General features: G+C 42.6%; 1 protein-coding gene across 1 annotated transcript in view; it reads left to right on the top strand.

The window, feature by feature from the left end:
• The first annotated feature begins 1,039 nt into the window (after positions 1–1,039).
• The window catches only part of LOC140740839 (chromodomain Y-like protein 2), a 200,057-nt gene continuing 183,729 nt past the window's right edge, over positions 1,040–17,367 (top strand). Inside the window, exon 1 of the mRNA XM_073070389.1 lies at positions 1,040–1,324. Within this exon, the coding sequence (XP_072926490.1) occupies positions 1,040–1,324 (285 nt within the window). The remainder of the gene's footprint in view (positions 1,325–17,367) is intronic.

Raw genomic sequence — 17,367 nt, 5'->3', positions numbered from 1 at the left:
TCTGACATACTCAGCAAACACGCGGCACATGGTCCCGCAACGTCCGTCACATATTCTACTCAAACGGGTTCAATTTACCCGTCACGTGATATCAAAGTGACATTTTTCTGGGAAGACCGAATTTTTCCACCAACTTTTAACTTCCACCGCCTGGCAACAGACCCCCTTCCCGCCCCCATCCACTGCGATCGCAACATTTATTTTGTGTGGAAAAAGCTGTTGCATTTTTTTGTTTTCCATCACGTTTTTCTGGAAGCCCAGCGGCGGGTACCCACAAGGACATCGCCTATATTTTACCCCACCCCCAGTACTAAACCGCGCTGAACCAAACCAATGTGCCTGGTTCTTCCCGCCTCAAAGTCAAATATAACCTTTTTTTGGGAGGGGGTTGGAAAGCGACAAATTAGTAAAAATATCACATCACAAAAACACATACTCCCCGAATATTATGTGCAGAGTCAGCTCCTGTCCAAGTCAAATATTAACCTTGTTTGGGGAGAGGCAAATTAAAAAAAAACTTAGCGAAAAAGGCACAAAGACACATGTATTGAACACTATATGGAAAATCAGTTCCTACACAAGTCAAATATAACCTTGTCTGGAGGGAGAGGCAAATAATAAAAAGAGGGTAATATCATTTCAAAAAGACACATGTATCCAAACATAACATGCAAAATCTCCTGCACAATCTTGACACTTATAGGGCAAACTTCAACGTAAGACATGATTAAGCAATTATTTGAAAATCGCGTTAAAATATAGATACTGATTCAAATCCCATTTTAGTGACTGTTTTAAAGTGCTTTTTCGCTACGACGCCGCTTAAAGATACTCGCAGTTCATATAGAAGGTGACAGAAGGTGTATTTTAATTTTTATTAAATCCGTATTTAGTCCAGTGACGGCGGTGGTTGTAACGGGACGTGTCGGAAGGGGCTCCCCAGGTAAGTCACTGCTGGGGAAATGTATCTTTTTTTAATTTCGCTACTAGTTCTCGCACGTGGGGCCGGGCGTGTAAGTGTCAGGCGCTGGTGGATTGGATGGAGCGTTTCGCTACTTCCTCCTGTTACAGTGTATCGAGAGTGAGACGCTGGCGGCGGATTCTGCGCATTGACCGAGCCCCCCCTGTATGTGTGTGTGTGTGTGTGTGTGTATGTGTATGTGTGTGCGCGTGTATGTATGTGTGTGTGTATATCAGCCTGCAAAGGAGCACTCGGGCAACCCGGCCGCCGAAACAACAGCAGCAACAGCAGCACCAGAAGCAACCAGCAAGCAGGCAGCGACCGCCTCTGGAAGCGGTCATGGCTTCGGGAGATCTATACGAGGTGCTGTTTTAAATTAATCATTACTGTGTGCTGATCACCCCCACCTCTCCGAGCAGAATGAGGGAGGGGGGGGGCAAGGAGTAGAAAGTAGCCGAAGCTCGTCCGAGGCTTGCTTGCATTTTTCCTTCCTCTCTCTCGCCCTCTTGCACACGGGGAGAAACATTGAGAAGCTTGGGATGGGAGCGCTGTCGCTTGGTTTCTCTTTCTTGTGAAATGCATTGCATGGTGATAGGCCTTAAAAAGAGAGTGAGTTAGCGGTTGTATCCGAAGGGGCAGATAGGTGTAGCGATAGCCACAGCCTGGAGAGGGAAGGAGGGCGGGAGGTTGGCGAAGTGGTGTCTGGGGAGGGGCTGTTGAGAGCAGCAGTAAATTCTGAAGTGTGTACGCACTAATTTATTGACAGAACTGCTGACGACTTTTCTGTGAGCATCAGTATGCAGGAAGCTGAGTGCATGGAGTTTCAAATCTCACTATCACTCCCTATATTGCACTGTGTTCTCTTACTATTGTTTTTGGCCGCGGAAGATGCACTTTATTTGTAAATATATGCCGTATAATTTATGATTTGAATTATTCTGGTTGGAGAAACGCATATGACCCAAGGAGCGTTCTGAAAGGTGGCTTTATATACATGCCTGATGAATGATATGAATTTGAGGCTATCCGATCCGAAAGTACCGTTAAAAATAGTGTTGTCTACTGGCCGAAAGGGAAATGATGTAGTCCCCCCCCCCCCCACCCACTCACTGTAGAGTCGCAAGTAATGTTGGTGACATACTTGCCTAGAGTATGGCTTGATTTTTCTTGTGTGTTTCTTGGGGTGACAGGAAGGGGAATGGGTTGTTATTCATAGCCCCTTGGCCACCTACTTGGCGTACAAAATAATCTCTCAGTGTTCTGATAGGAGGCATGTTACCTGAGGTTATTGTGCATGTTTGAGTAATCGCAACTCCAGAGTGCATAGTTAGAACTGAAGATTGGCGGGGCGGCTGGCTTCATCACATCGTTGAGTCTCAAACGTATCCGTGTTTTTTGTTCAAAAATTGTGATTCATAAAATAGCGACGGGGGGCCGGGAAGGTGTGATTACTACTGAAACATGCAGTGGAGATGTGCTACTTGACACATGGGGTGAAAATGTAACAGTGGAGCGCGCATTGGGCTGGTGTTATGAGTCGATTTTTGCATGCGACGAGGTGGTGGCCCCACCGACGGCAAAGCTACCCTCATGAGTCGGAAACTCAAACCGTGCTTTAACTGATGCTCCGACACAGTCGCTCTGGTAATGGTTGGACGCCTAACAGGTGGATTGTACATTGCATGTTGTAATATAAAGTTATGCGTTTGGGATTCCGCAATTTTGTTCTAAGAGGTGACTCTACAAGCATGGTGATCTTGGGAACCCAATTCCCGATCTGGATGCAACATTGTCCTGAAATGCAAAAGTGTCGCATCTCTTGGAAGACTACAAGATTTGAAACCCGCAAGGCGTCATTGAAAGCAAACTCTTTGTCATGAATGTTTCATTTTTTATTGTCGGATTGCAGTTCGTGGAGAGAATTCTGCGTTTTATATTTTACTAAGAAGCCGGGAAAGAGTTTCGGCAGAGTTTGCCGACTTCTGTTCCGATCTTAGCTTGCAACCATCAGTGTATTGCGTGTTTATGCTGGTTCTCAGATTTGCTCACTTAATGAAATATAGGCTAATTGAATCAGTTTGAAAATTTCCTCGTGGCATCTCCGAAGCTGTTGGTAGGTTGCCACCAACTGTACTGTTGCCTATGGAAAACGAGCAATGGTAAGTCCATTGCCTTGGTTATCTATGTCTACGCTATGAGATAGTTTTGGCCTTGACTGCTGTTCACATTGCTTCCTCAACACTGGAATGGAAGGACAATCCTACTGGGATCAAGTAATGCAGAAAACGTCGGGATTGATCTACAAGCTGATCGAAAGTGGAATCAGGCAACAGTGGAACAGCATTGGCTGTCATTGTGCATTGGGTTAGAGCCTGGCTGATGCACGGGACTGGAAACTGACACTATTCTGCTGTTGAAGAGGATGAAGCCAGATAAATGAAAGTGGAATTAAAGTAAATTATGTGAAACAAAGCCTTGACCACAAACAGAACTAGGAATCAAATTGCAGAATTTTCAAAAATCTCATTGACAAATTTGGGTGAACTCAGTGCCAAAATGAGCACAGAATTGTGCATTTTTTTTTGCGAATAGATCCACAATTATACAAGTAGTGTACATCTTCCAAGCATTTAACCAATTTCAAAATTGATTTTCAGTTGTATTTTGATGCTGGAAGTTTTTAAAATCCATTTTCAGCTACCTGAACATTGTTCACTGTGATAACTTTATTTCCAATGTGTCGCTGTTGTGTTATAGATGGAAAGCCCACAGCACAATACAGGCACTTTGGCCCACAAAGCTGTGCTGAACATGTCCTTCCTATAGAAATTACCTAGGGATGCCCATAGCCCTTTATTTTCCTAAGCTCCATGTACCCATCCAGGAGTGTCTTAAAATACCCTATCGTATCCAGCTCCACCACCATTGCTGGCAGCCCATTCCACGCACTCACCACTCTGTGCGTAAAAAAAAAAAAAAAACCCTGACATCTCTGCACCTACTCCCCAGCACCTTAAACCTGTGCCCTCTTGTGGCAGCCATTTCAGCTCTGGGAAAACACCTGTGACTATCCACACCATCAATGCCTCTCATCATCTTATACACCTCTATCAAGTCACCCCTCATCCTCTTTTGCTCCAAGGAGAAAAGGCCAAGTTCACTCAACCTTTTCTCATAAGGCATGCTCCCCAATCCAGGCAACATCCTTGTAAATCTCCTCTGCACCCTTTCTATGGTTTCCACATCCTTCCTGTAGTGAGGTGACCAGAACTAAGCACAGTACTCCAAGTGGGGTCTGACCAGGGTCCTATATAGCGGCAACATTACCTCTCAGCTCCTAAATTCAGTCCCACATTTGATGAAGACCAATGCACCTTATGCCTTCATATTGGTATTCATGTCCATCGAAGATTGTTGTTAACTGTAAATGTATGTTGGAACTCAAAAATATTAAATTATGTGATTTGATTTAGAAAGAAAGCTGAGATAGAAAGTTTGGGTAATCTTAAAAAACACATCGTAGGTGTAAAATATCATCATGGTATTGTATAAAGTAGATGATCTTGGTCTTTGACCATAATTGTTCTTCGCAAAGTTAACTCCACACATCTCCTGTGAACTTCCTTGCTTCTCTCAAACCTATGACAACTAACATTTGAAATTTTTACCATGGGAAAATCACTGTCTGTCGGATCTCTCCTTACTTCGTTATGTACCACGTTGTATGATGTGGGCGATCATGGTCTTTCCATGATCATGACTGTCATTGACAAATTTTTCTACAGAAGAGGTTTGCCCTTGCCTCCTCCTAGGCAATATCTTTACAAGACGGGTGACCCCAGCCGTTATCAGTGCTCTTCAGAGATTGCCTGCCTGGCATCAGTGGTCGCATAACCAGCACTTCTGATATGCACCAGCTGCTCCCATGGCTTCACATGACCCTGATCAGGGGAGGCTGAGTAGGTACTACACATTGCCCAAGGGTGACCTGCAGGCTGGCTGGGGAAGGAGCCCCCTACACCTCCTTTGGTAGAGACATAATATCTCCACCCTGCCACCTGTAAGTGTAAGATAATTTTTTTTTTTAATTTCCATCTCTATTTGAATGTATTTAGGCATTGGCCAAGCATATTCATTTGAACGACATGTGTGAAAGTTTTTACGAACAGTTCAAACAAAGTTTGCGGGTAGAAAAAAGAAAGCACTCGAGGTCCAAAAGGATCTTTCTGTCGCAGATGAACATTTCCAACCCAGCTCTGCTGTCTCTAGCTCAGGAAGAAATCCCAGGACCAATAGTTGGACTTCATGTATATGGACAAGTCATGGCGATGTCATGGGAAAATGCTATCTATTAATTGCTTTTCATAATAATGACATGATCCCTGCCCAATTGGCAACTGGTCCAGCTCTCTCATGAAGGCACTGGAGAATTAATTCCAGATAGTAATGGATTCACAGATTCACAGGGCTTTATAGGTGCTGAGAAGCAAAAGGTTGTTGAGGAATTAATAGTCTATTGTGATCCACAATGATAACTTGCCTGTGGAAGAATGTGCATCAAGTTCCGAATGAATATTTAGTAGAAAAAAAGAGGGGACAACATTATTTTTTTGGAGATACAGCACAGTAACAGCCCCTTCTGGCCCAACAAGCCTTTGTTGCTCAAATACACCCATGTGACCAACTAACCTATTGATCTGTACGTCTTTGGAATGTGGGAGGAAACCGGGCCCATATGGCCACAGGGAGAATGTACAAGCGCTGTACAGACATGATGAATGTACAAACTCTTTATAGACCATGACACTGTAATAGAATTACACCAACTGCTATGGTACTGTACCACTCCAGTGTTGTACTGTATATAAGTACTAAATGTACGCAGTATTGGATAGGAGACATAGGATAAAAGCAAGAAGTAAGATGTTTACCATTTAATCCAGCCCAGGCTGTTACAAGGAAGAAAGGCTGATATTGCAATGGCTTGACCATCTATTCTTTCTGTTGACCCTGCCTTTCAGAGAAATTGAAGGACTACTAACATTGTACGATTATTTAGGAAGCTCGAGGAATAAACCGCATAAATATAGACCTATCTGCTTAATTGAAGTGGAAGGCGAATTAGTGGAATCAGTTTGGAATGTAATAAACCTTCATTTCAAATGGACACTTTCCATGGATTTGTGAAGGGAAGGTGGTGTCTGAAGAAGTTGATTGGATTTCTTTAAGGTAACCAAATGCTGTCACAGGATTCATCATCAGGGATCCCCACCACCTAGGTCATGCTCTCCTCTTGCTGCTGCCATCAGGGAGAAGGTTCTGGAGCCTCAGGACTCGCCTCACCAGGTTCAGGAACAGTTACTACCCCTCAACCATCAGGCTCTTGAAAGAGTGGAGAAAACATCACTCAACTTCACTTGCTCCCTCATTAAAATGATCCCACAACCTAATGACTCACTTCCAAAGACTCTTCATCCCATGTTCTCAATATTTATTGCTTACTTATTACTTTTTTTTCTTTCTTTTTGTATTTGCATAGTTTGTTGCCTTTTGCACACTGGTTGTCTGCCCTATTGGTGTGGTCTTTCAGTGTTTCTATGACGGTTATTGGATTTATTGAGTATGCTCACAAGAAGATGAGACTCGGTTGTATGTGGTGACATCTGTGTACTTTGATAATAAATTTACTCTAAGCTTTTGAACTTTGAAGAAGTTTGATGTGTGCAATGCTTCTGATGTAATCTACATGGATTTCACCAAGGCTTTGACAAGGTCCCGTATGGTGGATTGGTTAAAGAGGCAAATTGTTTTTTAAAGTCAGTTCAATGACTAGAAATGCTCGTTGCAATTGATGTGCTGTAGTGCTGGAAGGCTGTTACCATTGAGATTCTTGAAGGCTCAGTGTTCGTCCCTTTCTTTTGGCTTTTTTTTAAGGGAGTTTGCAGATAGAGATGGTGGGGTCGGTTGGGCAGGTGAACAGCCAATGGAACTTTATCTCGTGAAGTTTGAGGTAGTGTATTGGGAGAGGAGGGAGTGCAGTGAGACATGGAAATACGCAGTCAACAGGATGGAATTGAGTGGTATGGAGAAAATTTGGCATGCAGGCCCATTTACCCTCAAATGAAGCAGGACAGAACACGAGCAGCAGAAGTATGAGTTGGCCGTTTTACACTTCATGCTTGCGTCACCAGTCAGATCACAGCTGATCACCTACCTCAGTACTACTCTCTTGCATTAATTCCATACCTGTGGATTCCCTTAAAATCTGAAAAAAGTCATTGATCTCTGTCTTAAATAAATGGAGTTACCACTGTCTCTTGAGAATTCCAAAGATACGTTAACCACAGTGAAGAAATTTCACTCTACTAAGGGTTAGCGTGTACTTTAAGACTGTGACCCCTGGCTTTGGCAATTGGGAAACGTTAACTCTCCATTTACTCCTTCAAGTCCCTGAACATTCTTGTATGTTTCATCAAAATCACCTTTCATTCTTCTAAGCTCTAAAGAGCATACACTCCGCCTCCATCGTCCCTTATCAAGGGACAAATCTGTCATCACTGGAATGGATCTGACCTGCGGTCTTTTGCTCAAAAATATATCCATCCTTTTTCTTTTAAAAAAAAAACTACAGAAGTTTATTTACGTCACAAATATACAAGGTACAAACACTCAGTATTTACAAGACAAATTAAAATGTTACTGCCATCTATTAGACAATCAATACCCCCGAGGGCCCATCGCTCCCGGAGGTCCACCAATGTGCCCATTGCAACTGTGTGCTCCATCTCCAAGAACAGCCGGGCACGAATGTATCCTTGGAAAAGGGGCAGGCAGTCGGCCCGGGCAGCACCTTCCACTTTCCGTCACCTAGACCCATGAATGGCCATCTTGGCCAGGCCAGGAGCAAACCCACTAGGAGAACTTACTCAAAACCCAGCCCCTTCTGAACTGGGTGCTCGTATATGAGGAGTGTGGGACTAAAATGCAGCCAGAACTTACGCAGTGGCGATGTATCCATCCTTGGACAGTATTTCAAATGCAGTCTCACCATGGTTCTGTATAATTTGGCAAGGTAACTCCATTCTTGTAGCCAACTCTTCCTACTCTGAAGGCCAACATATTTTTTGCTTTTCTAGTAACTCGCCAAGCCTGCATGTAAACTTCAGGTTCTCTCTTGCGTCTCAATCCTTACACCAGTCCTCATAGAGGGATCAGAAGTGGAAAGAGTGAGTAACTTCAAGTTTCTGGGTGGCTCTGAGGATTTAACCTGGACCCAACATATCAATATAGCCATAAAGAAAGCAAGACAGCGGCTGTATTTCATTAGGAGTTTGAGGGAATTGGTATATCACCAAAAACACTTGCAAATTTCTACAGATGTACTGTGGAGAGCATTCTAACTGGCTGCGTCACCATTGGGTGTGGGGTGGGGTGGGGTCTACAGCACAGGTTTGAAGTAACTTGCAGGGAGTTCCATCATGGGCACTAGCATCCATAGTATCCTGAACATCTTCAAGGAGCAATGCCTCAAAAAGGCAATGTCATCATTAAGGACCCCATCACCCAGGACATACCCTCTTCTTACTGCTACCATCATGATGGAAGTACAGAAACCTGAAGGCACACACTCAGTGATTCAGGAACAGCTTCTTCCCCTCTGTCATCTGGTTTCTGAATGGACATTGAGCACATGGACAATACCTAACTACTTTTTATTGCACTACTTATTTAGCTATTTGGTATATAATTCCTTACTGTAATTCAGTTTTTTCTCTATTACTTTGTATTGTACTGCTGCCACAAAGCTAACACATTTCCATATGACCATAAGATATAGGAGCAGAATTAGGCCTTTTGGCCCATCGGATCTGCTCTACTGTTCCATCATGGGTGATCCAGTTTTCCTCTCAGCCCCAATCTCCTGTCTTCTCTCTCTATCCCTTCATATCCTGAACAATCAAGAATCTTTGAACCTCTGCCTTAAATATACATGAAGACTTGGCCTCCACAGCTGCCCGTGGCAAAGAATTCCACAGATTCACCACTCCCTGGTTAAAGAAAATCCTCCTTATCTCCTTTCTAAAAGGACACTCCTTTGTTCTGTGGCCATGTTCTCTGGTCTTATACCCTCCCACCGTAGGAAACATCCTCCTCACATCCTCTCTTATCAAGACCTTTCACCATTCGACAGGTTTAAATTAGGTCACCCCTTATTATTCTGAATTCCAGTGAATACAGGCCCAGAGCCATCATACACTCTTCATATGACATGCCATTTCAATGCTGGAATCATTTTCGTGAATCTCCTTTGAACCTTCTCCAGTTTCAATGCTTCCTTTCTAAGATAAGGGGCCCAGAACTGCTCACAATACCTCAGTCGAGGCCTCGCCAGTTCTTTATCAAGTTTCAACATCACATCCTTGCTTTTATATTCTAGTCCTCTTGAAATGAATGCTAACATTGCATTTGCCTTCCTCATCACAGACTCAACCTGCAAATTAACCTTTAGGGAATCCTGCACAAAGACTCCCAAGTCTCTTTGCAGCTCAGTTTTTAGTATTTTATCACGATTTAGAAAATAGTCAACCCTTTCATTTCTTCTACCAAAGTGCATGACCATACACTTCCCAACACTGTATTCCATCTGCCGTTTCTTTGCCCATTCTCCTAATCCATCGAAGTCCTTCTGTAGCCTCTCTACTTCCTCAAAACTACCTGTTCATACAGTTAACTTCATATTGTCTGCAAACTTTGCATCAAAGCCATCAGTTCCATCATCCAAATCATTGACATATAGCGTAAAGAGGCTCGATCCCAATACAGACCCCTGTGGAACACCACTACTCACGGGCAGCCAGTCAGAAAAGGCTCCCTTTATTGTTACTCTTTGCCTCCTGCCGGTCAGCCACTGCTTTATCCATGTGAGAATCTTTCCTGTAATACCGTGGGCTTGTCGCTTGGTAAACAGCCTCATGTGTGGCACCTTGTCAAAGGCCTTCTGAAAGTCCAAGTACACAACATCAACCGATTCTCCTTTGTCTATCCTCCTTATTCTCGACAAATGCCAGTGATGCTAAACCTGATTCTGATGACATCTCTTTTGTTTCTGCCGAAGTATATTGGTTGTACAAGACGCTAGTTGAGGCCTCATTTGGAATATTGTGTTCAGTTGTGGCCACCCTTTTATGGGAAAATTGGCATTAAGCTGCAAAGAGTGTGGAGATTTGTGAGGATGTTGCTGGGACTTCAGGGCATGAGTTATGGAGAGAGGGTAACAACTCTTGGAGCTGTCCTCTTGGCGATGTCTAAATTCTGAGATTCATGGATTGGGCTGTAGTTCATATAGACCTCTTCAGTTGTATGTTTTTTTTTAATGTTCTCGCCCATTCTTTCTTGTTGCCAGTTGGTGGGATGATGGTTTGGGTGATCTGTTTGTTTTTGTGCAAGGGAGGGGTTGGGGGTGTTTGGGGTTTGTGAGTTTTTGTTTCTTTTTCTTTTCATCCGGGGGGGGGGGGGATTGATGTCTTTCTTTCAACTACTTGTATGGTTTTCTGTATTCTGTGGCTATTTGGAGAAGTCAAATTTCGGAGTTGTATTCTGCATACATGCTTTGATAATAAAATGAAGCTTTGAAGGCGGAAGAATGAGGGGTGACCGTATAGAAGTGTACAAAATCATGAGGAGCACAGACAAGCGATTAACTTTGTCATGTGTACGTTGAAACATATTGTGAATTGTGTCGTTTGCGTCAAATCAGATCATCGAGGATTGTGCAGGAGTCACCATGCCTTCATCACCAGCATAACATACCCATAGTTCACTGATTCTAACCGTATGTCTTTGCAATGTGGGGGGTAAAGCAGGTGTATCTGGAGGAAACCCACACGGTCACAGGGAGAATGTAAAAACCTCTTATAGGCAGCGGCGGAATTGAACCCCAGTCTTACGGCTGGTCCCAGAAGAGGGCCAGTGATGTCATGAAGAATACCACCCACCCTGTTCATGGATTTTTTTTTTTTTGTCCCACTCCCATCTGGGAGGAGGCTACATAGCATCCACTCCAGGACCATCACTCTAGAAAATGTTACTTTCCCCAAGCAGTCAGGCTGACCAACTCCTCCACCGACTAACCTACTGCTCCATAATCCCCACCGGCACTACTTTATCATTTCCTGTTAGAGTCACCTTATGCACAGACACTCCCGTGCCCAGCGTCACTTTATGGACAGACAGTCAATCTGGGTATATACTGTAAGCTATCTTGTGTGTTATATTTATTGTGTTTTTTATTATTGTATTCTTATCTATTGTGTTTTTGTGCTCCATCGCATCTGGAGTAACAATAATTTAATTCTCCTTTGTAGGGGCCATGCATCTGTTCTTTAATTGCACAGTACTCTGTGTTCCATGTCTTTTATATATAAAGAGTAAAAGCAAAGGGAATAAGTCATGTATTAGCGCCTTGGTTGTCACAGTTTGGGAGCTGGAGACCGATGGAGGTCATATCTTTTGCTGACTGCACAATAACGCTCAATTACGCTTGGCTTATGCTTATGATTTCATTAAAAACAGGTGATCCTCCAATTTTCTACATCAAATTGGGAGAGTGGATAAGGTCAGGTGCAGTATTGCACCTGAGGAAAGTTAGCATAGTATTTACAAAAGGGGATGAGTACTTTTTCAGCTTCACAATTTAGGTTTTTAAGTTTTTTTGTAAGTTGTTGACAGGTTTTGGAATTTTTCACTTCATTTCACATGATGCAATATTTTGTAGATTAGCTCAAAAAGTCCTACAATATATTGTAAATTTAGAAAATGAGATGGTAAATTGTGATAATAGTTGTGGGGGCTGAATACTTTTTCAAGGAACTGTAAATAATGGGGTTTGTATGAGTTGCTTTCAGATCTGAGGAGCTGTTGTAGAATTTTGGAGGATGGCTGCCATCAAATGCACCATCCCATAGGCACCTCTTAAAATGCTCAGATACCAGCCATCGTGTACTGGGAATTTGGTATCATTAAGTCCTATTAATTTCTGTAGTAACACAAGAGATTCTGCAGATGCTGGAAATCCAGAGGAACTCACACAACATGCTGGAGGAACTGAAGAGGCCAGGAAGTATCTATGGAAAAGAGTACAGTTGACGTTTCAGGCCAAGACTCTTCATCAGGACTGGAGGGAAAAAAAGATGAGGGATAGAGTTAAAAGGTGTGGGGAGGGGAGGGAGACACACAAGGTGATAGGTAAAACTGGGAGAGGGGGAGAGGTGAAGTAAAGAGCTGGGAAGTTGATTGGTGTAAGAGACAGGGCTGGAGAAGGGAGAGTCTGATAGAAGACAGAAGGTCATGGAAGAAAGAAAAGGGGGAGGAGCACCAGAGGGAGGTGATGGGCAGGTAAGGAGATAAGGTGAGAGAGGGAAAAGGGGATGGGGAATGTTGAAGGAGAGGAGGGAGGAGTGGGTCATTACCAGAAGTTCGAGAAATCGATGTTCATGCCATCAAGTTGGAGGCTACCCAGATGGAATGTAAGATGTTGTTCCTCCAACCTGAGTACGGCCTCATCGCGACAGTGGAGGAGGCCATAGATAGACATCGGAATGGGAATGGGAAATGGAATTAAAATGGGAGATCCCTCTTTTTCTGGCGAAGCAGTCTCTCAATTTACGTCGGGTTTGCGTGTTTGAACACACACAAAATGCTGGAGGTATGCAAGGGAATAATCGTTTGATGTTTTGGGTAAGACCCCTCATCAGGGCTGTATCTGAAATTTCATCAGTATTTTGTTTATTAATACTAACTCCTTTGAGGTTCTCAGTCAATTCAGACCTGTGGTCTTCTGCTGTTCCTATTGTGTATTCTGTGCTTTCCATGAATCAGAATCAGGGTTAATATCACTGGCATATATTGCAAAGTTTGTTAATTTTGTGGCAGCGTACAATGCAATACATGATAAATAGTTTAAAAATGGAATTATAGTTATATATGTATATTAAATAGTTAAGTTAAAATAAGTAGTTCAAAACAGAAATAAATTGAAAATAAATAACAGTAATGAAGTAGTGTTCAAGGTTCAATGCCCATTTAGAAATTGAATGGCAGAGGGGACAAAGCTGTTCATGAATCGCTGAGTGTGTGTCTTCAGGCTGCTGTACCTCTGATGGTAACAATGTGAAGAGGGCATGTCCTGGGTGGTGGTGGTCCTTAATGATGAATATTACCTTCCGGTACCTCTCCTTGAAGATGTCTTTGACATTATGGAGGCTAGTACCCATGATGGAGCTGTCTCATTTTACGACTCTCTGCAACTTACTCTGATCCTGTGCAGTCACTTCCCTCCACTCCCTAAAACCAGACGGTGATGCAGTCAGTCAGAATGCTCTCCACGGTACATCTGTAGAGGTTTTTGAGTGACAGACCAAATCTCAGACTCTTAATGAAGCATAGCTGCTGTCTTGCCTTCTTTATAGTTGCATCAATATGTTGCAACCGGGTTAAGTTCTCAGAGATGTTGGCACTCTCTCCACTTCTGATCCATCTGTGAGGACTGGTTTGTATTCCTTCATTGTACTCTTTCTGAAGTCCACAATCAGCTCTTTGGTCTTACGCATGTTGAGTGTAAGGTTGTTGCTACGACACCACACAGCTAGCTGGAATATCTTGCTCCTGTACACTTTCTCTTAGTCCCCAAAATATTTTCAACTCCTTCCATCCTTATTAACTTTTTAAATATATTTACTTTCTGTATATCTGGAAGCACTTGTTTGCTGATGATACAAAGCTAGGTGGCAGTATAAGCTGTGTTTGAAGGCTTCTGGGAATATAGGCAGGTGAACTGAGCCACAGGGCTTAAAAGCAAAGAGCTTATCTTAGAAGTGTACCCAACAGTCGCTGGATCACGGTTTGAGGACTGTATACATCCCTAGTCACTACATTTCCGGATAGATATGACTGTATTGGAGAAGGTGCAGAGGAGATTCACAGGGTTGTTGTCAGGTCCAGAAAGTTGTAGCTGTTACAAAAGTATTGGATAAACTAGGGAAGTTTTCAGTAGACCGAAGAGGCTGAGGGGGAGCTTAATTGAGGTGTATATGATGTTATGTAATGAGGATGGCAGAGGGGAGTAATGGTTGGTGTAACCCTATTACATCGCCGAAGGCCGGGTTCATTCTGCCACTGTCCGTAAAGAGATCGTACGTTCTGCTTGTGACTGCATCAGTTCCCTCCGGGTGCTCTGGTTCCCTTCCACATTCTCAAGACGTTGGGGTTAGTTGGTCACGTGTGTAATTAGGTGGGTGTGATCTTTTTGGGGCAGAAGGACCTGTCACCGTGCTGTATCACGAATTTTTAAAAACAAGGGCAATTACGAAGAGCCTATTTTCCAAATTGAGGTGACATGGATTTAATGTGATTCTAAAACAATTGCAGAGGATTTGAGGAAAAGTGGGTGTTAGCGAACTGGAACAGTGCCTAGATTTGAGTTCAAAGAGTTATGACCTGCACAGACACAGTGGACTGAATAATTTCCTGCATTGTTAATCTTATGCCGTTCTACTCGATAATGTGCAACAGCTTGCAGTTGTATAGTTTATTATATTTAGTATCAGAATCAGGTTTATTATTGTTGACATATGTCATGAAATTTGTTGTTTTTTGGCAGTAGTTCAGGACAATAGATAAAAAATTACTATAAGATACAATAAGAAATACATTTAAAAAAAACAGTAGTGCAAAACGTGAGGTAGTGTTCATGGGTTGGTTTATTGTCCGTTCAGAAATCTGATGTTGGAGGGGAAGAAGCTGTTCCTAAAATGTTGTGTGTGTGTCTTCATGCTCCTGTACCTCCTCCCTGATGGTAACAATGAGAAGAGGGCATGTCCTGGATGGTGAGGGTCCTTAAATGATGGATATTGCCGTTTTGAAGCATTGCCTATTGAAGTTGTCCTCGGCAATGGTATGGAGGGGCTAGTGCCCATGATGGAGCTGGCTGTGTTTAGAACCCTCTGCTGCTTTTCCTGATCCTGTGCAGTAGCCTCTCCATACCAAACAGTGATTCAGCCAGTCAGAATGCTCTCCATGGTACAGCTGTTGAAATTTGCGAGTGTCTTTGGTGACTTACTAAATCGTCCTTTAACTTCTAATGAAATATAGCCATTCACATGCCTTCTTCATAATTGAATCAATATATTGGGCTCAGGATAGATCTTCAGCGATGCTGACATCCAGGAATTTGAAGATGCTTTCACTGCCAATCCCTTGTTGAGGACTGGTGTGCGTTTTCCTGACTTCTCCTTCCTGAAGTTCACATTCAGGTCCTTGTGAGTTCTGTGAGCTGCCGTAATGACTATTGTCCAGTAGCACTCACATCCATGGTGATGAAATGCTTTGAGAGGTTGGTAATGGTTAAAATCAACTGTCTCAGCAAAGACGTGGACCCATTCCAATTTGCCTGTTGTCACAATAAGTCTACAGCAGATGCAATCTCAATGGCTCTCCACGTGGTTTTGGGTCACCTGGACAATACAAATACCTATGTCAGGATGCTGTTCGTTGACTATAGCTCAGTGTTTATGCACAGTATGTCCCATCTCAGCCACTGAAGCTTGTAACTCCTCCAGAGTTGACATAGATCTCTTGGTGGCGGCCTCCCTCACTAGTCCCCTTCTTGCACGGTCACTCAGTTTTTAACGATGGACTGCTCTAGGCCCATGTACAGCTGTGCCATATTCTTTCCATTTCTTGATGACTGACTTAAATGTAGTCCAAGGGATGTTCAATGACTTGAAATGTTCTTGTATCCATCTCCTGAATTGTGCTTTTCAATAACCTTTTCATGGAGTTGCTTGGAATGTTCTTTTGTCTTCATGGTGTAGTTTTTGTAGTTTTTTTTAAGAGGATACTGCCTCACCAGTAGATGGACCTTCCAGATACAAGTGTATTTTTACTACACCCACTTTAAGCACCTTGACTGCACAGAGGACTCCAAAAACAGATCTCCATTTAACTAATATTTGTGACTTCTAAAAGCAGTTAGCTGCACCAGTGACGATTTGGTGTGTCGTATTAAAGGGTGTGGGGGGGGGGGGGGGGGGGGGGGGGAAGGTGAATACTCATGCACTCAGTTAATTAGTGTTTTATATTTGTAAATAATTTAGATCAATTTATAGAGACCTGTTTTCCCTTTGACATGAAAGTCTTTTTCTGTTGATCAGTGTCAATAAAAGCCAAATTAAATCCACTGTGATTCACTGTTGTAAAACAATAAAACATGAAAACTTCTGGGGGGTGGGGAGAAATACTTGATAAGGCACTGTATATACTTATTGTATTTCATTTTTTTCTCTATATTTATTTATCATGTTTTTCTTTGTACGACATATGTGACATTACACCTTATTCTGATTGTTTTGCGTACAATGAGTACAAGGTTGTTGTTGAGATGCCACTCAAAACAGTCAATCTATCTCACTCCTGAATGCTTCCTCGTCATCATCTGAGATTCTGGCAACAACGCATGTGTCATTGGCAAATTAATATAGCAAAAACGTCCCAAGGTTCCTCAGAGAACTGTTAGCCAGTGGAATTTATTACTTGATAGCCCAAGTAGATATTAAGGCAAATGACTCAAGCTTGGTCTTGATAAGTGAGATAAGTTAAAAAAGGTTCAGGGGAAACAGCTCCAAACTTAAGGGACTGTAGCAGCTGATGGTGAAGACATTACATTGATGCCCAGAATTAGAGGAACAGAAACATCTCAGGAGGCACTTGGCTTGAGATGATGGAGACAGTGAGTTGTAAGACCATGGAGAGATTTTAAATCAGGACTTGAAACCATCCCATCCCTGTTCTAATGCAATTAAAACTTTGTCCATGCTCTTTCCCAGTCCTTTAAGCAATTGTGTCTATTATGCCAACCAATAGAATTCATTGCCCCGCCACAATACAAACACATTCTATTTCCGGTGTTCCCACAGCCAGAATGGTCTCACTTTAAGGACTCTTTATCTTATTATTTCATGCTCCTGTTAGTTATTGCTATTTATTTGTATTTGCATTTGCACACTTGCCATATGGTGGTCAGTGACAGATAAAGTTCAAAGTGTGTTTATTATCAAAGTACATGTATGTCATTTTCTCGCAGGCATACTCAATAAATCCAGCATTGAATGATAACCATAATAGAATCAATGAAAGACTGCATCAACTTGGACGTTCAAGCAGTGTGTAAAGTCAATCAAAGTCAAAATAGCATTTAATACCAGAGTACATCCATATCACCAGATCCAACCCTGAGATTCTTTTTCTGCGGGCATACTTACCGAAAGACAACAAATTGTGCAAATACGAAAAGAAAGAACTAATAATAATAAATAACCATATAACAATTACAGCATGGAAACAGGCCATCT

This window comes from Hemitrygon akajei, chromosome 17 (genome assembly GCF_048418815.1).
Source record: "Hemitrygon akajei chromosome 17, sHemAka1.3, whole genome shotgun sequence".
NCBI lineage: Eukaryota > Metazoa > Chordata > Chondrichthyes > Myliobatiformes > Dasyatidae > Hemitrygon > Hemitrygon akajei.
This window is presented reverse-complemented; position numbering and strand designations above follow the sequence as displayed.